Genomic DNA, 21842 nt, shown 5'->3' on the forward strand with positions numbered 1-21842 from the left:
CTGCTGTTTGGGACATTCCTCCATAACAAAGGATAGACAAAGGCTTAAACTAAGATTTTTGTTAACATAATTATTGCTTTCTTAGCAGTACAGCCCTACTGGAGTAGAATTCAGGTGCGAGTAACCAAGCTGCTATAAGGGGTTCTGAGGATTTTTATTAAAAAAAAAGCAAACAAGCTCAGAATGACTTAAGTCCTTTCCTGGTCCCAGCCCAGATCAGACACCCATTGCTGCAAAAATGGAATCAATATCCATGTTCTCCGCAGCTTCTTTCAGCATGGAGCCGGGCTTTGCTCCCAGCAGCAGCTGCACAGGGGGCCCCGCTTTGCTGCGCTCTCCAGCGGCTCTGTTGGCATCAGCACGTCCCTCGTGACCCACAGATCCAGCATGGAAAGCCACAAGGAAGGAAGAACTGCCCTCACCAGCTCCAGGAAGCTCAGGACGTTCCTGCTGAACGGCCTTTGGAGTCTTTTGGGACCGCTTGGACCACTTGATCTTTCCTTGGCAGAGCCTTGCCCCACGGTACGGCTTTCGGCAGCGCACATTTTGAGAGCCACAGAGGAAGTATTTGCAGACAGATGTTTTGACACAGCACAGCTTTTTCTGCAAGCTTAGGGGGAGGAAGGTGCACAAAACATGACTTCAGCAGCTGTTCAGAATAGGTTTGTTCACCTTTTAAATCCTGTCCCCAATGACTGATGCTAACCCTCATATTCATGTTGGAATGCCTCGGGGCCCTAACTATTGATCCCGTTCAAAATTAAGAAAATGGGCTGCACTTCCTTACAAAAGACACATTATTAAAATACAAAGCATCAGATCAAGAAACCCCACGCTCATATAAAGTTACCTGCATCCTTGAGCCTCCACATGGTGCAGCCGGTTGCTCTTTAGTAACTTGTTACGCAGAAAATAAGCCACTGATTTCAGTTTGTTGCCTTTGCACCACAGAATAGCTTTTCTGAGTGCCTCCGACAGCTCCCCAAAAGAGGTGGCTTTCTGAAACATCTGCACAAGAGATCTGATATGCGGTGACTTTGCCGTGCGAGAGCAAAGTGACACTGACTTGGCTTTGGAAGGTGTTGATGTGATGCTTATAGCCTGAAACAAAGCAAATTGGAAGAAGGTAGCTCTTTAAAAACACAACACACCTGATATCCCCTGTTGGAGAGAGGTACAGCATGAGAAAGTAGAAGAGCAGTCTCATTTACTGGAATACAAAAAGAGGCTGAAAATTAAAACTTGTATTCCTGTCTAGTATTTACTTGCTCTTGTGAAATAAAGAACAGCTCTCCAGGGCTGTATTTCGTTTGAGCCACAAGTACCTGCTCAAACTCATACAAAAGATTATTCAGTGCAAAGCCTCCGTGCTGACCTAGCTGGTCAGAAAAGCCAACCTAAGGAAAAGACAGCTAGTGTTCTACCGTAGGTATTCTGAAAGGCAGGGCTGGGGGCAGAATGGGACATTTTCAACTACGTTTTGAGTCTAAGGGTATTTTAAAGTTATAAGAACTGGTGTAAAATGGTTCTGCACAAACAAACCTCTTGGGCTGGGCGCCGGGATGGTCTAAGCAAGCTCTTCACATCAAGCCCAGGGCGCTTCCCTACAGACAGAGGGAGAATGGCTCTTATTAAATGCAGGCAGTCTCACAACTTCCCGCAGAGACAGCCATGTGTCTTGCTGTTGTCAGCAGCCTCCCATGCTCAACACTCCTCCAGGCAGCAAGAAGGGGACAGCGACTATGCTCATCCCCCATGGCCACTGGCCGCAGATAAGGATGGATTCAGTGAGTTACAAATAGCTGTGAAGGAGCCTCCCGTGCCCGTCGCTGCCTGGGAGAGCCCAGCAGCAGGGCCAGGACACAAGCAGACAAGAGAAGGTCAGTTTCTGAGATGCCAGAAGGCAGCAGTGCTGCAGCAGAATGCTCTACCTCTGCTGGCCCTGGCGGCCACAACCGGCTTCCCAATGTCTGTGGAGCCCAGGAGGCCCTTGTTTTCCACAACGCTTTGGGTCACCAAATCTCTCCGGGCCTCTGGTGCTGCCTCTGGTGCTGCTGGGAAGAGCTTCTTCAGCCAGCTGGCAGCTTTGGTGGCTTTAGGAGTTTTAGCCATCTTCTTCACCTCAGCACAGACAGAAACTCCAAGGAAGTCGCTGATGTCGGAAGGGAAGGTAAATCCCTTGATATAAGGCATCTGCTGGGTCTTCGACACGAGGTCCAGCGATGTCCACAGCACCTCGTACAAGGAAATGAGGCTCTGCAGCACCCACCTGTACTGAATCCTGCGGGGGAAAGGCACACAGTACGGAGCATCTCTAGCAAAGCCACCCTGAGCAGCCACCTTCAGCATGACAGAAGGAGCCCATGGAAGTGATTCCAAGTAGCTCTTCCCTCATCCCCCCTTGGTATGAGCTTTTCCTTTTACACCCCATCAGCAGTTTTCTCCAATTGAGCTCCTTGTGTCAGCGTGCCTTCCATCTTTGAGGCAACGTTCATAAGACTCGTTTAACTAATGAGCCCTGTTTGGGAGCCCCTCCATTCCCCTAGGGCCTTGTGGCTCAGCAGGTTCCCGGGTCAAACCCAAATCATCCAACAGCAGATGCTCCCCAAAAAGCGGCAGGTACCAGCTCAGGGCGGCTGCACTAGCGCTGATGCCCACGTGGTCTCCTTCTCCGCGTCCCCTGGAGAAGGACCCACTTGTGCCAAGCACAGTTTCAATGAGCTCTTGTGCGCATTGCTGTTATTTCCTCAGCTACAGCCAGCGGTTACTTTCCCACTGCTGCTCCATGGGACTGGCAGAGACCGGAACGATGACTTCCCTGGAAGTCTGCGCAGTGTTACGGAACGGCGTTACCGCCGCCTTCCCGCCGCACCGCGAGGCAGGACTCGCTGCGCGGAGGCCCGGCAGGAGCGTTGGCAGCCGGCTCGCATCACTGCTCGCTTCAGTACAAACTTCTCTATGTGAGGTTTGTAACGAACCAAGGACAGAGCCTTCCAAAACAGCATGCAGGAAGCCTCCAGTTATTCCACTCTTCCTGTGCTGGAATCGAGTCCAAAGGGATGGAAGCACCTCTCATTTCCCAGATCCTTCCCCCGCCTCCCAACTGAAAAAAAGCTCACTCAGCAGCAAAGTGTAATTAGAAGCTCTCCTACCTGACAGGCATGTCAGAAAGACAGACAACAAACAAGACAGACTTCTGAAGGCACCAACCGTAGCCGGCTCAGCAGCCCTGAAGCCACGGTGTTCAGAAGTATGAATTCCTCGGAGCAGAGGTGTTGAACCGACAAGCTGAAGATTACACCAGTTAAGCTTAAAAAACAAACAGCACATAATGAGCCTTGCAGAGCGCCCCAACTAGAGGCAATTCACAACTGACAAGCTAATAGCCTGGATAACGTGGGAGAGGAGCAGCCAAACTCAGGGCTGCCCGAGGCCAAAACAGCAGCCAGCCAATGGCCCGAGGCGCCTCCGTAATAACTTGAAAAGATGTCTGGCTATCAAAGGAACTCGGGCTGCTCCAGGGAATCGCGCGATGGGTCCATCAGCAACATGGGGCCTAGAGCAGACCTGGCTTCGGTCTCGCGAGGCGCGCGGGGGAGAAGAGGATACAGGAAGGCTTTGGAGCAGCACTCCAGGAGCCGCACGATGAGCTTGCAGCCTCCCAGGACCTTCACGGCGACCGTCTCCAGCACGGGCTGGCTGGGCACCCAGCACTCGCCCTGCCCGCGGCAGTTGCTCCTGTTGGGTCTGTGGGAGGAGGAGGTGACACTCAGGGGCGGCCGGGCTGCCTCGGGGCAGGCGCCGCGGGCCGCGGCACTCACCCGGGGAGCAGCCCGGCCAGGGCGTCCACGCAGGCCGCCAGCTCCATGCGCTCCACGCGCGCCACGCACTGCTCCACCTGCCGCAGCGCCAGGAAGGGCCGGTGCCGCCGCAGGCGCCGCCGGTAGGCGCGGAGCACGCGGCGCAGCACGGCGGCCTCGGCGCTCGCCGCCCGCCCGCGCAGCCGCCCGCCGGCCTCCGCGCAGCGCCGCCGCAGCGCCGCCGCCGCCCGCACTGCGGGACAGGGCGCCGTCAGCGGCACCGCGACCGGGACCGGCCCCGGCCCCCCGCGCCGCCGCCCGCCCCGCGCGCCACCTGCGCCGTGTTGTCCCGGCACGGCCACCGTGGCGCCGCTCGCGGGCCACGCCACGTCCAGGCGGTTCCACGCCGCCGCGGGCGCCGCCATCTTCCCGCGCGCGGGGCGGGGCCAGCCGCGGCGCGGGGGGCGGGGCTGGCGGGCGGGACCAACGCGCCGCCCGGGGGTGGGGGGAGCCCGGGCGCGGGGCCGCTGCCCGCCGCGCCGGTGGGTTCGCGGGGCCGGAGCTGGTTGGAAAATGTGGTTGGAATTCACGGAGTCATTATGGGGGGGGAAGGCCTTCAGGAGCATCGAGCCCAAGCGCACACCCTGCCTGCTAAGCCATGTCCCCAAGCGCCTCCTCTCCCCGTTTCTTGAGCACTGCCAGGGACTGGACTCCACCACCACCCTGGGCAGCCTGTTCCAGCGCTTCCCAACTCTTTCCCTGCAGAAATTGTTCCCAAGGTGTAACCTGAGCTGCCCCTGATCAACCTGAGGCCATTTCCTTTTGTCCTATCCGTAGTTATCCTGGAGAAGAGATCCCATGGCTTCTTCTCTCCTTAATATACAATGTTTTCTTCTTCCTTCCCTCCCTACCTGAGGCCGAGCTTGCTCTTTTCTACCTTGCACCAAGTAACCTTCCCATCAATATTCCCACTAGAAATCATCAAGGTGAAGCTGAGCACGAACTTTAAAAGCCCTGCTATCTCTTTAGATTCCACTTTGCCCCATGCTTTCCTATAGATACAAGTTAGAGGGTGGCATTAAGTGTGTCCCTTTGGAAAAAAAAAAAAAAAAAAAAAAGGCAGAGCAAAATGAGCTTTATCCCTCACACCTGCAGGGAAGGGAAGGGGGCGGGTGGGACACAGCAGTGGAGCCCGTTAAAGGCTGCTGGGAGGGCCCTAGCCTTGGAGTCAGGCCTGGGAGCTGCTGGTGATGGAGCTGCTGCCATGTGAGGAGAAGCCCCCCATGGTGTCGCTGGCAGAGGTGCTGCGGTGCCTGGAGCGTGCCCTGAGCGAGGAGCAGGCCTGGGCCCTCTGCTTCCAGTGCTGCTCGAGAATGCGGCAGCTGGCCCGTGGGCTGCACCCTGTGCTCCATGCTGTGCTCATCAAGGGTCCTGGGAGCATCTTCATCCATGCTGATGGTGCCATTTCCTTCAAGGTCCATCAGAAGAGCACAGGTAGCTGTGGGGACTAGACTTGTTCCTGTACCTAGCTCTTACCTAGCTAAAATGTGGGGGAAACAGGGAAATGCTTTTCTTCTTTCTTTTTACTTGTGTGTTATCATGTGGCTGTTCTCCTGGAGCCTCTTTCCAAAGGCCTGGATGAGTGGTAATTCATCTGTGCAGCCTCCTAACTTTTCTAGCGACCATCTTACAAATCATTTGGTTCAAATACTTAGGTAGAAGCTGTTTATCAACCCCTACACAGTTTTCTTTATCCCTCTCCTCTCCTGTTTCCCTTTCAGATGTTGGCAATGCTCAACAGTTAGAGGAGAAGGTAAGCTGGTGCCTTCAGCTTCATGTGCATGCAGCTGTAATCCTGCTGTGGCAGAAGGCAACCTCTGGAGACCCAGGTTTCTGGGTGCTTAAAACATATCATGGTGCTCCTGCTTGTTGTGCCCTGGGGAAGCAGAGGCCTGGCGGAGTGATTCTGTGTCCTGCTATGTGGAAAATGACATAAAGCTCTAGATTCAAACTCAACTATGGTGATGGGCCTGGGAAAGTGTGTGCGCAGAAGATGTTGACAATGGATTAGCCCTAGCCCATAGGTTTTCTGTCTTTTAAAATACCGATCACTTAATGGTGCTTAGTCAGGCCATTTAACATCTTAAAACAGCTTACCTGGGGAGTGTTTCAGGCCAGCCGGTGGGCAGCTGCCCTTCAGCTCCCCTCACCCTGTGGGAGGTGCTCAGCACTGAGGGCTGCGTGTGGGGGGAAGTGAGAGCTCTGAGGCTGCTTCCTTGGCCTGTTTCCGTAGCTGCTGGAGTACTTGGGAGTGGTGATCTATGAAGCCCTGGACTGGGGAATTGACAGCCAGGTGGAGCGAGAACTGAGCGAGCCCCTGGAGAAGCTGCTGCGCCTCATGCTGAAGCTGGACAACGAGGCGATGAAAGTGGTGGTCACCCTGCAGGATGTTATCAAGGTTTCCTTTTCCCACTCAATAAATGTAGCAGCTGTAGAAGAGTTGATGAGACAAGACTGTGAGTGAATGGGCTCAACAATTTCCAGGGAAAAAGCTGGGTAGCTTAGAAGACATGTGTGTGGGAAAGGAAAAATGCCTTAAGTGCCTGGAAGTTTCAATGGCAAAGAGATAGTCAGGAAGGCTGAGCAGGGTTCTTGTACAGCTCTCTCTGTGGAGCTCTGCAGTACTGAGCCTCCTGTAGCTGTATGTGGGAGATGTGGGCAAAGAAACCTTCTTTAAGGCCTAATTTTTTGAAAGTGGCTTGCCATGGCCCCAGAGCTGAACTGAGCCTTAAGTGTTTGGCCAGCAGATCACCTACAGGTCAAGGTATAGGAAGCTGTTTCCAGGGAGTACAACCTCCACAGTATATATCCTCTAGGTATGAAATCCTTTGAAGGATCTAGGTAAAGAAAAAGGTTTTTCTGCTCAAATATTAAGTTTCTGAAAGAGTTAAGTGTTAAATATCACAGCTCAAACTAGTAGTTTGCTCTTGACCCTGGCTTCAGCGTTTCAACATTTCCAATGCCTTGGTCTTACTGGGGTGGAGGGTAGAAACCAGGATAAATGTCTCCACCTGCAGTACTTTGTCATGCGATATCTGTACTGGAGATTGCCCTGTGGGGGTACTTAGTCACAAGATGTATTAATCAACACAACTGCTCACATTATTGTACATACAGAGTTGGTCATCTTCCTTTGTTCCGCTCCATCTAACAGAAAAAAAACAAAGTACCTATGTATTTTTTTCCTTTTTTTTCCCCTTTTTTTTTTTTCTTAAAGGGGCCACGAGGTATGAGGAAAACTATCTCAACTACAGATTAAGATTTTTTTTTTTTTTCTTCCTCTCCTCCCCTATGGCCTACAGCCTTTTTCCTTTCAGGGAGATCTTTTCCCCCTTAAATAGCCGCACTCTTTTCCAGATCTGTGAGGATCGCTTGCCCAGGCCTTCTGAGGCTGCCAGCCATTACAAGGGGACCTGCAGGAGTCTTTTTACTGAATATATGGAACTTCAGAAGCTTCTGTCTATCATCCAGACCTCAAGAGAGGTATTTCAGCATCAACCATTAGCAGTGCTCATTCTGCTTCCATGTGCTCATCTAGTTCTAGAGTAATTTTCAGTTTGTGCTAGAAATCTAACATGTAGCAGAAGGTCTACCTTCTGTAATATGGAAGGCTTCTGTCTGCACCAGATTAATTATAGGCTTTTGAATGTTTGTAGAGTTCAGCTTCTTGTTTTTTCAGATTAACACTGATAACTTGAAATGGGTAGATGGGAAAGTACTGGAAAAGGACAAGATAATCATTGCCTTGTATGCTCATTACTTAGAGACTAAGGAGAATGGACACGGAATGCTTGCTGGAAAATCCCATTCAGAAGAAGGAAAAATACTTGGTAAGGGACTTAATTCTTCCACTGTGGAGGAGTTTGGGGTGTTTTTAATCTACTTTTGCTCTCTGAGGCTTTCTGATGACTTTTTTTTTTTTTTTAAATAGAAAAGGATCTCAAGCACACCCAAACAAAACTTCCTTGGTTGTTTAAGAGCTTAAGTAGTTAAAGACTTGTCTGTAAAACAAGCTGGGAAGTGAGACTACTGTTAAATGTGTTTACCTCATGTGGACACTTACTCTGCACAAAGAGCCTTTGTGGTTCAACTTAAACCACTTCTAAAAGTGCAATTGGAGGCATTCTTTGTGGAGCAAGTGTCCACAAGTAGTTATTCAGGCTGTTTCCTCTGCTAAATGAGCTCCAATCTCTTGGCAGGAGTTGATACCTGCCAAGAGCAGGCTGCTCTGTTCTGTAGTTGAACTGCTAGCTCCCAGTAAACTGCTCTGTTGGCAGCATTGAGGTGGACCAGTGCACGGTTATCGTGTGGACTCCGTGCTGGAGCAGGTTGAAGGGGACCAAAGAGCAGTAGATCCACCTGTCTCTGGCTGTGCAGTTCCTGCAGTGTCAGCTGGAGCAAAGAAGGGAGAGGCTCCCCCCTTCTGCTTGCTGCCACTTCGTGTCCTTTCATTCTCTCCATTCCTAGTTCTTTCTCTGCTTGGGGCAGAGAAAGCAACTTATTCTTTTCTCTCTGTGGCCTTGCAGAGTCAGGACTCAGTCAGAAGCAAATAACTCTGCTGGCTGGAGCTGTGCCCAGCATAAACAAATGTGCTGTAGTCTGGAGTCCGTGGAGACAAACGGCAAGCCCCGAGAGACTTGTGGACTTGCTCCTTTTGTCTAAACAGTACTTGCTTTGAAGCGTGCTCAAACTATTCGTATGAAAATGTTTGTGAAATGTGTGTTTGGGCATATTCTCAATTTTGTGATCTATTAAAATAAACTGGCAAGCTATCCCAAACCACAAACTCATCAACTGCTATAGTTCTTTTCTGCAGGGAATACATGAATAAATATGTAGGCTTTGCTGTGTGGCCCCAAGGCCAGTGTATTTGGCCTCTGCTTCTTCAGGAGACATGAATTACAAAGGCAGGATGTCTGTTGCAAATCCTCTGCCTCTTGTTTCCAAGTCCCTAAGCAGCAGTTGACTGCATAGTTCTGACAAACTCTTTTGAGTTTAAAATAATGATGATGCCAGCTTTGCTGGTATCCCACAGGCTGGAGCTGATGCCTTCAGTGACGCCAAGCAGCTAGGGCTGTCCATGGGCCACTTTCTCATATTGACCCCTATGGAATGGGCTTTCTGAAGTACAGGCCACAGCCTGATGTGCAGAGTGGTGGCATCTCAGCAGAGTTTGTCCAAGTGTGTTGCAAGGCAGCTTTCACCTTGAAGTCTATGTGCTAAGATCTCTTAGGAGCAGAGCTGTCTTACTGCTTACGTGTTGAACATGAACACTGCATGCAGTGGGCATGGAGTATTGTATGCGAGGCTCTTTCCTCTCTGCTCTCCTGTGTTCAAGTAGCATCTTGCGTGGTACAAAGCTTATACCCAGTTTGGTAGTACATGGGATGGCGCAAGCAGAGTAACTGCAGTGGTTCAGTTGGGTGAGAAAGAAAAGTTTAAGTGAAAATGATGCCTCCTGTGCTGGAGAGACTGTTTGGATGTACACATGGCTCTGAAAGGGTCAGCTGAAGGCCGGTCTTGTCTGTAAAATAATGTGGCAGTATTATAGTACAAGAGTCTCTTCAGGTGGTACATTTCTGAACAACTCTGTCATCATGTGAAATAAAACTTTAGAAAGTGCAGATGGATCAGGATAAAATTTTTCATACCCATTGCCTCTGGAACTGTTTAATTTGTCCAGCTCTTTCCTGCCTTAGACTTTCTGTAAGGGATGTTTGTGTTCTCCTATGGAGTAAATATGCTAGCCCAGGAGACGTGGCTAGTATTTGGCCACTTTTATGGCTGTTGTGGTTTTACGGAGTTCAGCTAAACTGTTCCAAAGCCAGGCTAAAACACCCCAGCTAAACCTCCTTCTCCTCCATGAAGGCAGCCATCAGCCAGCGCTTGCCTAGGGCTCTTCTGACATTATACCAAGATAGCTGAGAGGGTTAGTGAAGATGCTCTGTTCTGTAAGTGGAAAAGGGAGGGGAGTCTAAGTCAGAAGTTTAGTTCTGAGGCAGTTTTCTGTTTTGCTTCCCTTTCATTGTTTATAATACAATTGCTTCTTTCTTGGCATGCCTTTGGGATCCAGGTAAGCTGTTGACTTAGCACTTCCACTGCAATGTTGTCTAAACATGCCGATGAGTTGTTCGGTTGGTTTTTATTTCCCTCTTTCCCTGCTGTTGGTTTATCTTTATGCCTGAGCATCCTGTGGAAACAGGAGAGAGAAACAGGATGAACAGATGTTGGCTTGTGTCTCCAGGCTGGAACTGCTAACACGGGCTGCTGGGAAGGTTAAAGTACGAGATCCTTTCTCCTTGTCTCCTTTCATCTGTGGACCCTTCATGCATTTGTTTCTGAAAGTATGGGGAATTTTAGTAGTAAGATTTGAGATTTCATTCCTGGGTTACACTACTGTGAAACTCTGGCACCTGACATCCTTGCAGGATCTTTCTCAAGTATTTCTTCAAGAGAGGGGATAGACTTAGCTACCTGATAACAAAAACTGTGTCTTGCTGAAGAATAGTCATTAATTTAGCAACAAGATTCAGAAAGGATTCTGAGGAACCAGCTTCCGGATCCCTTGCTGTAAACTGACAAAGAGAAGCAATTCTGAGTTGTACAGAGATGTACTGTACATCTCCAGCTGATTTATAAATGGGTTGAAGAGGGTGTCAAGAATGCCCTTGTGTATCTCTGAGTGACTTTGGTTCCTCCCTCCACTTAACATGATTTGACAAATACCTCTCCACAAGCTCATTTCTCTTCTCATAGACAGTGCTGTGGCCTGCCGTCATCCGTGAGCTGCAGAGCGGCGTGAAGCTGCGCAAAGTGCCCGGGACACCTCAGCATCGTGCCCCTCCACAGAAGTGTGCCCGCTCCCCCTACGAGATGTTGGCGGATGATATTCAGCAGAAGAGGTACACCCTTCGGAAGGTGAGCCACTGTGCTTGGTGAACCACTCTGAAACCACTTGCTCTGACTGCCTGGCTTCTGGGTGGTGTCTGTTGAGGTGCTTTCTTAAAAGCCTGTCTTACAACCCTTTCTCCAAGGTATTCTATGAGTTCAGAAGCATCTCTCAACTCAGTGTTTGTCCTCCTAAGCACTTTGTTTCCAGTAACTTTGACTCAGGGTAGCCAAACTTTTATGAAGCTGGATGCTAAATTTCCTCTTGTTGCAGGGGTCAACACTCTCTCCCTTGGCGCAATTAAGCTGCCTTGCACGAAACAGCCCCTCGACTGCTTGGGCTTTCTGCCGTCTCCCTAGGCTCCCTGAGCTGTGCAGTGTCTGCCACCTCTTCCTAGTTTCCCTGCTTTCTCAGCTGATGTGGGATGTGTGCAATGTAAAAGCACTTCTCAGCAAGTGCTCTGCTCTGCCTTGGGCAGAGGCTGCTGCAGGAGTTTGGGCAGGATAAGAAAAGCAGAATATTTTTCCAGGGCAGCCGTTGTGCTGACTCGAGTGGTAGGGGTTTCCAACACTGACTGTTGGTAAATGTGCACAGATACAGAGATGAGTGAGCTCTAAAGGCCTGTGCTGCTGCTCGCCTGCTGCAGCTTGAGCTGGAAGTGATGAGCAGATCTAAAACATTGCCATGAGACTTTGTGGCACTGGAGTGCTTTGCAAACGTATTTCTTGGCAGAAGATGAGACAATTCTAATTATTATAAAGAGCTATATGTTTTAAAAGTGAAAACTTTGCATACCATGCTAGACATGAGCTTTTCTGCCTGTTGTCAGTGCTCCTGGAGTGCAGAGGATTAAACAGCTTCAGCTGAGCCATGCACCCCTATAAAATCCTAGCTCTTGCTCTTCCTGACTGGCTCCAGCCTTCAGAGAAATGTCAGTCTTATCTGGAGAACTGGTATCAATGCATCAATGAGCAGGAGTGAAAAAGAGACAGTACATCATAGCTGTAGTGTTTGCAATGTACAATAGTGTGACCACATTGTGCAGTACAGAACCATAACTCAAGGTGGCAGGATTAACTGGCTCTTGAATTGTTATTTATTTATTTTCTCTGCTATGGTCAGCAAGCTGCAAGTCCAAAGAAATATAGCCAGAAATACGGAAGGAAGGCATGGGGTGCTGCTGATCAGGCCTCTGTTTGAGAAGGCTCTTAAACAAGGATTTCTCCTTTGGCAAAGCTACTCTAAAGCACAGTAAACCATGGTCTAACTTTCAAATGAATGAAAGTGCCCCAAAGCTGTAGTGTTGTTCCACCTGCCCTCCCATGTGTTCAAGTTGTACACACAAGGAAAGCAAACAGCACAGCCTCAAAGTAAGGATAAGTGATCAAAGCAGCTAAATCTGTGTAGGTACAGCTGCCTTCGTCAGTGCTTCCCTCTGCAGCAAGTGCAGGGCTTGATGCAGGTCTATGATGTGACCATGATGCTTGTCAGGAACACTCACTCGTGGCATTAAAATCTCAAAGTACAATATTGTTTCCAGCAGCTTCTCAGCTCTCTTAATGATCTGCCAGGGCTAGAGTGCTGTACACTTCCTATGCAAGCCTCAAACATCTGCCTGGTATTTTAGATTGCCTGTAACTTGTTGCGAGCAAAGCTGCGTCTGCTTTAAAAAAACAAAGCAAACCTATTTTTTTCTATACTTGCCTACTTTTTTTTTTAATATCTTTTTCACCTCCTACATTCCCAAATGGTGACTTGCTGCCCATTATGTTGCTGAATGGGAGAGGGAATGAGTACAGGAATAACTTAACTTCTTAAGCATCATTTCTGTTCTTTCAGGTGATCATTGAGGAAAAACGCAAGGGCGCCAGAGTTGGTGCAGCTTCTCCTATGCCTCACTTAAAACCAGTAAGTGGCTGGGTGCTGCACCTGGTGATGGCAAAACAAAGTGATTCTGGAGCTGCCAAAATGGTTTCTGTGGGCTAACGTCCTAGCTACCTGATTTGATTTGGAAGAGGGTTGTATTAACCATAGTTAAATTTTGAGCAGACCCTGAGAAAATCGTTGTCTGCTAATATATGGGGTTACGAAAGTGGGAGGTGACAAATCTTCAGAGGAGAAAGATCAGTTTCCCTGCTTCCTCTGCAGCTTCTTCCATTTGGCATGCTCTGTGGTCTTGAAATATTCCTAGACTTTGGCCAGAGTTAGATCTGAGTCTGACAGTGGCTAATACTCCACAGCAAACACATCATGTAAACTTCATCTCATATGCCCCCAAAACTTAGAGATGAGACGTGGAAAGCGCAAGGGCAGGTGAGGGGGGTGTGCTTGAGACAACATGCTCCCAACTGAGGCACTTGTGAGGCTGGTGGTCATGCTTTTTGCTGACTCTTCCCAGTGCTCTGCTCTGCCTGCAGGTGCTGGAGAGGAAGCCGAAAAAGCACCTGCCGCAGGAGCCCAGCTGGCACGAACATCTCATGGCAGAAATAAACCAACTGCAGAGGCTTCAGCCATCGGCATCAAAAGAAGATGGAAGCAGGCCCAAAGGTATCTGTTGGGCTTCACCTGCTACCAAGTGACTTGACGCATGTGTGTGAATCCAGTGTTGACTAAAATTAACAGGCTGCCCTGGAGATGAAAGCCCACCTTTCTTCCTTGGTGTGTGTAATGCAGGGGAGGCAGGAATGCAGGTTTGGTGTTGACACAGGTGGTAGGGCATAAGAATACTTTTCTAGAGAAGCAGCTTGTGGTTTATTGAAACTCAAAAGAGTTTCAACTTATCCTTTCGTAGGGAGATTCAAATTTCTGTTCGTTGCCCTGGGTTAGCCCCAAACCTGCTGAAACCAGTACCCCTAAGAAAACAGTGACTGTCCAGCATAACTATCCACTAAAGAACAGGATTTGGGCCATCACCTAAAACAGAGATGATGTAACTGCTAGGACAAAACTTAGTAAATTCTGATGTGTGGAGTTTAATGTTCATTGGTCCTTGTTACAACAGAAAACTTCACACTCTGTGTGTGTGTGTGTGTGTGTGTGTGTGTGTGTTTTGTTTGTTTGTTTTTTGTTTTTTTTCCCCTTCAGAAATGCCTGTGGCACCAAATATTGCCTTGAAATCTGCAAGTAATAGTGTCTCACCTCTTCAAAATCTCAGTACAGAGGTTAAAATTCTGAACACTCTACCACAGCAGCTAGGACCAGAAGTTCAGGTAAGGCTTTAAATGAAATGACTCTGGAGGGGCATAGTTAACTTAGGCACTTAGACCCATGTACATACCATTCTGGAACATCAAGTTCAAATCTTACTGTGGGTAGTCTTGTCCCTTAGGAAAAACATGGTGCTTCTGGGTTCACTGAAGTTCTTTACAGAAACTCATGCCATACGCAAGCATGTTTTTTTGTGGTGTAGTTGGAGCCTATAAAAAAACAAGGCCTGTTCTTGGTTTCTGAAACTAGATCCTACAGCAATTTTCGTAAGCATAGGAGCAGTTTTGGCCTATATTGCCTAAAATCCTATTTCCTTGCATTATGCAGCAAGGCATTTGATGCCAGATGTACTTGCATTTTCAGGTGGTGTGCGAGTGTATGTGGAATGGCACCCAATGGCTTGTTTTTAGGAAGCACCTTTACTAGTGCATTTCCACTGTTCTGCCTGTGTACTGAGAGCACCGTTGCCACTGAGCTGGGATATGGAGTGTTTGGGTTCTCTTACTCCATGGATTGATTGTGGCAAAGCTTGACTGCTTGGTGTCTGGAATTCAGCCTAGGCATAGTCAAATTCTGTGGAGCGGAGCTTAAGCTCTGATAGATCATGTCTAGCACAGATGCTCTGGCATACACACAGGAATCTTTGCTTTCTGTAAACATTTCTGCCTGAAATGCAGTTGCTTAACTGAGGGAAATGGATATGAATTTTTAAAGGCAGAAAATCCTAGCTGTATTTGTATAACTCAGTGCTTCTTTTAGGAACGCTCAGTATTTGAGAGCCGTGAGATGTATTACTGCTAGAGTCGAGAGAACTTTTTTGCAGAGACTGTAATGGGATCAAATTTGGATTTCCATTTTTCTAGTGGGAAGAAGCTTAAAAAAAACAAGGGTGCCCAGATACTGCACTAGGTTTGGGAGACATTATTGGGGTGCAGTCTCTTGAACTGCTCTCTGGAGTTGCTGCATGTGAGCTCAAACCAAGGAAATGTTTCTAATGTGCTCTGAGGGCTGTAAAGGAGGATTCTAGTGCAGCTGGTTTCTGAACCGTTGAAGCTTTGAGACCAATATCTGCTTTGGATTGAGAGAGAACCCATGAAACTGAAGTTGGTCCAATGTGACCTCCTTGTTGGGAGAACCAACTTGCTATTGCCTTTTGGAAGTACCTAAATGTACCACATGTGTCTCTCTCTTCCCACTGTTTTTGACGGAATCCAGATCATTTCTGGACAGTGGGCTCCCTGGTCTTGTTTAGCAGTGGTGGTCCTGATGTGTGGGCTTGGCACTGGTGTCCCTTGCATGCAGCATGAGACTGTCTTGTCCTTTGCTTTACAGGAAGCAACTGCCCTGCTGCCTTCCAGCATGCTGCTTGCCTCAACCAGGTCGTCTGTGACAACCTGCCCTAGCAGAGGTCAGTGTCTTCCTAAATGTGCATCTAACTAGGGTGGTGACAAAGCACAGTGGCCTGCTGGGTGGTTACAGCCTTAGCCTGGACTCATTGGACATCTTTTAAGCACTAAAAGACACTTTCTGTGAGAAGTTCAAGCACTGAGCTTGGGGAGGTGCCCTTAGAAAGCTATTCTTCTGTTGACTGAAGCTGCAGGAGCTACATAGACTTCAAAATGATGATACTGTGTCCCCAAAGGCCTAATTGGAATTCATAGCAAAAGTTAAATGAGTTTAAGTTTTCAAGCAGCAAAGGCACCACTTGATTTTTTTTTTTTTTTTTTTTTTAATTAAACTACATGATGCTAATTGAGACTCCTCACTGCCTACTGACAGGCATAATTACTGTAATCTCTGTTTTTTTGTGACTGGGGCTAATGGAGGGAGATGGAGGTGTAAGCCTTGCTACAGCCAGAAAGCACTGTAGTGCTCTTAGGTGCTCAGCATTTGGGATGGAAATTTAAAGCAGACAGTGTTGTGGTGTGTTGTTGTGCCTTTTTTTTTTTTTTTTTTTTTCCTTTTTTAATACTCTAATGTTCTCATTTGCTCTCCAGGTGTCTCTGCAAACTGTACATGTGCTCCCATAAGTGGACCCATCCTAGGAGACATTAAACCTGTCCATTCCCTGAGCTCCAGCCAACAGGAGCTGCGTCCATACAGAAGAAGGTCTAGATCTTTAGAGAGTGCCCTTCAAAGCAAGGAGCTTGTAAGTTCTGTACATGAGCTGGCAAGCCCAGTCTGATACAACTGTAATGACCACATGCTCTAGCCTATACAGTACACCAATATTAAGTTGAGGTATTATTGACTCCATGCAGACAATTTAGACAAGATTGGATGCTTTAGTGTCCCTATGGAGATTCTTTTTTCCAGCTTGAGGAAGATGAAGTAAAAGCTCTCCTCCATATGAAGAGAAAAATACAACTGCATTACCTGAAAGGTTCTTGTCAGGGCTTGCTCAAGCAGGCTCTTGGTGCAGTGCCCTGCTTTCTCCATCTCCCCATGTTCTGTCTAGACTTATATATTCACAAACATCCTTTAAATTGCATTCAAGTGCTAATAGAAAAAATGGACAAAATGGAGGGACTACAGTGTCAGTGACTAAGGACCTGCAATACAGGAGTTGTCATTGCTCTAGAAGCAATGCTAGGTTTTTGGTACAGCCCTGCTCTGCCCTGACAGGCTGTGCTCTGCCCTTGCCTCCTTCTTTTCTGTTTGCTTCCCTACGATCTCCTAAACTGACCACAGCTGTGTGATCTCTTTATTCAGCAGGGTGCTAGGGACGCAGGTGTGACCTGGACTCCACACCTGAATCAAAGCATTGCTTTCTTATCCCCTGTTCATGTGGGGATAGTGGGTCCTGGGGAAGGGAAGGTAAGGCAAGGCAGGCCAGTGCCATGGGAAGGGATCCTGTGCCCAGGTGAGTAGGGGCCAGTGTGCTACCTGTGCTGGGGTCTGCATTAAAGGGTAGGAATTCCCAGGGAAGGCTCTGGAGATGGAAATGAGCCTTGGAGGGGACCAAGGGACCTGTTTCTCTAATGAAGCATCAAGATGCTGTTTGATTTCTTGTCTAAGAGCTTGAATACTGTAGCAGTATTTCTGTACCAATTCTTTCTCTGGTAGAGCAGTAGTTTCTCTGAAAGTGTCAGCCGATAGGGGCCATCCTAGCAGAATGAAGCTTTGGGAAGGAATGCTTTTGAGCTTCTTGAGACCCAGTTTTGAGGATGACCACCTCAAATGTGTGCTTCCTTCAGCTTTCTTGGATGCTTAACTTCTGTCCTTGCCTAGGACTGTCCCTTTCCTACCAAATGGCCATTGCCAACGATTGCTGAACTAATTGGAATCAGATATGCAATGATGGTGCTGGAGGAGGAAGGCTCTCCCAGAAGGTGTGGCGATGGTGTCTTTCCAAGAGCCAAGGTGCGTTTCCTCTCCTTGTCTCTGTGCCTTTCCACAAGCTGGCTGGCTTTGTGTCCCTCCATGCCCAACTGCCGAAGTTGTTCTCCGACTGACCCTAGGCTGTTTAAAATCTTGATGCTTGTGCTGTGATGGCTACTAATCAAGCTTAAGTTGCTGAGTGATTTGATTAGGAAACTACTCAGCCTTCTATTCTCCTCAGCCTCTGCTTGATGCTTCTTGTCTGCTGTTTCCAACCCAGCAGAGCCGTCTGCCCTTCCTCTTGGTTGGCTCTGAAGTGACAAGTAATTAGTTGTGATTTTTGGTACTGTTATACAGGGAGGCAAAGGCTCTTAGACTCCATCAGCTGACTTGTGCTGCAAGCTCTTCTCTGCCCCAAGCTTTCTGTCCCTCCCTGAGCAAGGAGGTTTGAGACGGTGCAGGGCAGCCAGCTCTCTGCTCACCTTAACTGCTGGCTTATTCACTAAGTCTGTGCTGGGTTGTCTCAGCACCTTAGAACAAATGTTTTGAGGACAAGCCCTTGGAATGGCATAGATGGGAGGATGCCCTTGTTGTTTGGCTTTGGGGGTCAGCCTCTTGCTCCGTCATTTCTTAGCAGTATAGACAAGGCCAAAGGGTTCCTGTTGACATCATTGTGCTACTCCCCCAGTCTCTTGCTCCAGAGTTCCAGAGACTGAATTTTTGCTCGCTTCTCACTGCAGTTGCCAGCCCTGCTTTAACTTGCCTCTTCTCAAATGGCTCTTTGCCTCCTTTGTGTTCTCACTGCTGCAAATTTTTTTAGTTTTCTCAAGCTCCAGTTCTCAAGATAACATCACTTCTGACTGCCAGCTGTGTATGAATATGTTTTATAAAGCTCAAGCGACTCATCAGCTTCCTTATGACTCATTTTTTTGCTTCAGGATTGGATTCAAATTTGCCCTGACTTAATCTCTTTGGGATTGCTGCAGTCTACCTCAAAGAATGTCTCTCTCCCCTCTCTAACTAGCTACTGTTACACTCTTACACAATGCAGCTATTGTTTATTCAAGAGGCTTTTTTTTTAAACCCCCATTGTCTAGCAGCTGCTCTAAACCTCTACATCATAAAAATGTAGGCTTACAAATAAGACTTCCTTGCCTTTTTAGTTTCTAATACCTGTGTCTCTGCTATCCTTCATTGGATCTCTGTTATTTTATGTGGATCTAAAGTATTTAGGCGGTTGGTTTATTTGGAAAGCAATTTGGCAGGCAGCAGATACTGTTGATACAAAGATATTTCCCATTGGCATTCACTAGTAACTCTCCTTTTCACAGATCTGTTTCAGCTGCCGTAAGCAGATGTTCCTGAAGTGGCCTTACAGCTGTTATCTCTGCAGCAGGTGAGATGGCACAAAGGCACTGAATGAGGAGGAAGAAAGAGTCAAAGAGCTGTAAAGAAAGCATGCAGTATCCAAACCGGTGTAGTGTTTAGATAGGAGCAGGTTGCTCGCTTTACTATCCTAGGCAGGCTGATGTGTCTATACCTACAGATGACTTGGGAAAACTTTGTGTCTAAAGTAGAACCTTAGTTTTGACTCTTTGGTTTAAATCAACAGTAACCGTATTTACTGGGCAGGTAGTATAGTTAACTCCTGGAAATCACTCTTCTGTGGAAAGCAATTTTAATATAAAAGTTGCATTTAACTTGAGAGAGTCTTCACCAGAATTTTTTTCTTCAGGACTGGAAAAGTGAATTACAGGCTCTGATTGAAAAAACATTTGGATGTGTTTGTATCCACCTGTGAGATGGTTTCCTCTGTGAGGGAGGAAAAGAAGAACTTGAGGCTAGTTCAGCCTCACTTAAATCTATTTATTGTAATAGTGAGGCACTGATTTGCTTAGAAATAAGCAAGCACTTGCTGGAGAATTGTAACTGTGGTATTAGTGCTGGGTGAAGAGTAAAGGGCACTTGCAGATAAAGCCTTCAACTTAAGAATGCTGACACACTTCAGATGATTTAAACTACCACAAACAGGAGTGCTAGCAAAATGAGCAAGCTTTGAGCTTTCCTGTTTACTTTGCCATTAAGTCATTGTGCCGTAATCAAAGTACAGTTTGCTTGGGAAACTCACCCTTAGCTGTAGCTTTTGCATCTGCTGAGCTTTACTCAAATAATAATTCTGGGAATTTCTTTCTCTTAGTGTTGTCTGCTGTGACTGCTGCATCAAGGCAAGTCTGGTCTTTACAACAGCATATGGATTTTGTTTTCTATTTCCCCCCCCCCTCCCCTCCCCACCTCCCCTAGTCGTAGGAAACTATCCTTCATCCAACTGATACCTCAGATCTGCCCTCTAACTTGTTTCTGAGAAAAATGGAAGAAACAATTTTGACTTGAAAAAACTGTCAGGATGCCCAAGCTCTAAAAGTTAAATACGGAATCAAATCACAGATATGCCTTGTTATACTAAGCATCCTTTCATCCTGATTATTCTGCTCTATTTATAGGAGGGTCAGGATATTTAGTATCACAGTGCCCATCTTCTAAATGGGCTAACAGACCAATTGTGTGCATGCTAATTTTCCTGCTAAGAAGGAGGCTTCTTGTTCCAAGGCAACTGCTGTGTTATGATTCCAGATGTCCATGCCCTTCAGAATGTGTGTACATCTTCCACTGGGCTTCTTAAAACTTCTGAGACTCTCCAAAGAGGAGGATCCATCTACTCAGGAGCAGAAGAACTCAGACTTGCTGCATGAACTGGAGCACTGGAAGTGTTCTAGGTAAGTTGAGACAGCTGTGTTCTGTTGTTGGGGGGGGGGGTGTGTCCCCCCCCCCCCCCCTTCCAAGGGTATTATCAGTCACTTGTATATACAAGTCAGTAAATGTGCTGGCAACTGTAGCAGATGGTCCTGTGCTGAGGAGCTGGATGTCATGCTGAATGATCAACCAAGCCACTAGTCTAACTGATTTCACAGCTCTTGGAAAATGCTGTGGGCTTTAGGTGACCTATAAGAAGCTGGGTAGATGCTCTGAAGTCCATTTTGCATTTTAGCTGTCAAGCTTCCAGCACTGGTTCAGAGTTGCCCATACTAGCCTGGCCTTACAAGGTTCCTGGTGACAGCTTCATTTCTGTGAGAATTTCCAGAGTCCATGTATTCTATCTATACTGCTGGGCATCTTTCACTATGACCCAGGGGTAGCCCCCTCAGGCCTACAACTAAAAATATGCTCATCTTGGATAAAGCTGACCCAACAGTAATGCACAAATAGCTTCTCAGTCTTCCTATGTGTGCAGTAGATGGTGTGTGGTGTTTTTTTTTTTGTTTTTTATTTATTTATTTTTTTTAATTTTTTTTTTAATAGCATATACAGGGCTGGAAACAGTCTCTGGTCTGTCCTTTCCAAATCAAAGTTTCATATTGTGCTAGAAGAACAGGTATATTTTCCCTCAGACACCATTCTCTTCTGTAACCAAAATACTTCAGAACAACAAATACTGGGGCTTTATCTAACTCAATTTGCCAAAAATCAGGGCAGTGTTACCTGTTGTCCACACTGAGTGGACAGAGTTTTGGTCTGACTCAATGCAGACCTGTGGAAGAGGCTTTACAGATTAAGTTGCTGCTATGCTTTCAGATGGCAAAAAGGCCTACTACTTCTATGGTTACAGGGAACCTGCGCACAACTGTGAAACAGCCACGGATGTCTGTTAGACAGTTAGCTGAAGTAGTGTTGGTCAACAGAGGTGTCAATAAATGAAGCTGTTCTGGGGCGTAGTAGTTTTCCAAAGTGGAAGCAGCTGCTCTGAGTTTGTGCATTTAATAAAATCACTCAGCAGTACTGGACAAGACTTAGAGGAGAGGTACAAGAGCACTTGTACCTTCTAACGGAACCCTGGGTGAGCTATCCTGCCCCTCTTTCCCCTCTGTTTCAGTGTGCCCGTCACATTGGAGCCCCACTGCCTAGCGCAGCCCCTGTGCCGTTGCACACGGACTATGACAGACTGGCTGTCGGTAGACATCTGTGCTCAGTGTGAGAAGTATCTGCTGAATGTGGCTTCTGCTCAGCAGCACAGCATCTCTCTTGGGAGAATGTCCAGGTCTTGGACCAAAGTGGAATGAAGGGCTCTGCTGTACATCTTCTGTCACTTGCTCTGTACTTGAAGTCAATGGAACACCTTTATGTACATATGGGCATAAAGGCCTGACTAAAAGACCTCCCTGCTATTTTTTTTCTAAGCGGGAAGCACAGTTAATATTTATGCTGTAAAGTATTATATAACATTGTGTGGCTTTTAGAACTGTTTTAAATCTTTTATGTTTTTGGGGCAAATAAATGTTGAAGCACTGTCTCTAGCTTTCCCTCTTTCATACCTGCATTTGTCATGATTTTGTGGCAATGTTTGTATTCATTGCTAAGCAGCCTTTGTCCTATGTCATGAGAACAGGGGATCTTCTAACCAAAAAGCTCTGCTCCTGAGAGGCTTTGAAAGTAGAGCTGTCAGCTATGTGATCACAGCACTGCATTCTTGCAAGCACCTCTTCCTCCCTCAAACTCACAAAAAATCACTT

The 21842-nt window shown here is 47.4% G+C and overlaps 2 protein-coding genes across 3 annotated transcripts; one reads left to right on the top strand and one right to left on the bottom strand.

Moving 5' to 3' along the window:
* Nucleotides 1–133: 133 nt before the first annotated feature.
* Nucleotides 134–4225, bottom strand: RMP64 (ribonuclease MRP subunit p64). Its single transcript, XM_088534343.1, has 8 exons — nucleotides 4135–4225; nucleotides 3822–4053; nucleotides 3610–3747; nucleotides 3195–3288; nucleotides 1932–2340; nucleotides 1543–1604; nucleotides 851–1101; nucleotides 134–610 (listed from the first exon to the last, which is right to left on the bottom strand). The coding sequence occupies exons 1-8, from the start codon at nucleotides 4223–4225 to the stop codon at nucleotides 217–219; spliced, it is 1671 nt and encodes a 556-aa protein (XP_088390469.1). The 3' UTR covers nucleotides 134–216.
* Nucleotides 4226–5050: 825 nt separating this feature from the next.
* LOC104565211 (protein spire homolog 1) lies at nucleotides 5051–21586 on the top strand. Of its 2 annotated transcripts, XM_088533040.1 has the most exons (16): nucleotides 5051–5294; nucleotides 5582–5613; nucleotides 6094–6258; nucleotides 7218–7343; nucleotides 7625–7690; nucleotides 10617–10778; nucleotides 12589–12657; nucleotides 13167–13296; nucleotides 13834–13958; nucleotides 15289–15364; nucleotides 15954–16105; nucleotides 17188–17319; nucleotides 18609–18673; nucleotides 19475–19502; nucleotides 19909–20051; nucleotides 21206–21586. In XM_088533040.1, exons 1-16 carry the CDS (start codon nucleotides 5051–5053, stop codon nucleotides 21390–21392), a joined length of 1902 nt encoding a protein of 633 aa, XP_088389166.1. In that variant the 3' UTR covers nucleotides 21393–21586. The 2 variants fall into 2 exon arrangements, with proteins under 2 accessions (XP_088389166.1, XP_088389172.1); XM_088533046.1 differs by lacking the exon at nucleotides 6094–6258.
* Nucleotides 21587–21842: the final 256 nt, after the last annotated feature.

This window comes from Tinamus guttatus, unplaced genomic scaffold, assembly GCF_059628265.1.
Source record: "Tinamus guttatus ecotype Peru unplaced genomic scaffold, ASM5962826v1 Tinamus_guttatus_pri_ptg000035l, whole genome shotgun sequence".
In the NCBI taxonomy this organism is placed as follows: Eukaryota; Metazoa; Chordata; class Aves; order Tinamiformes; family Tinamidae; genus Tinamus; species Tinamus guttatus.

Bases quoted from the DNA above. Each gene is read 5' to 3' on its own strand.
- RMP64 (XM_088534343.1), bottom strand. From the start codon at position 4,225: ATGGCGGCGCCCGCGGCGGCGTGGAACCGCCTGGACGTGGCGTGGCCC. The intron at 4,054-4,134 runs GTGGCGCGCGGG...CCTGTCCCGCAG, and splicing joins GCCGGGACAACACGGCGCAG to TGCGGGCGGCGGCGGCGCTG. The intron at 1,605-1,931 runs GTAGAGCATTCT...CTCTGTCTGTAG, and splicing joins GGCCGCCAGGGCCAGCAGAG to GGAAGCGCCCTGGGCTTGAT.
- LOC104565211 (XM_088533040.1), top strand. From the start codon at position 5,051: ATGGAGCTGCTGCCATGTGAGGAGAAGCCCCCCATGGTGTCGCTGGCA. The intron at 18,674-19,474 runs GTGAGATGGCAC...TCTTTCTCTTAG, and splicing joins AGCTGTTATCTCTGCAGCAG to TGTTGTCTGCTGTGACTGCT. The intron at 19,503-19,908 runs GCAAGTCTGGTC...TTATGATTCCAG, and splicing joins GCTGTGACTGCTGCATCAAG to ATGTCCATGCCCTTCAGAAT.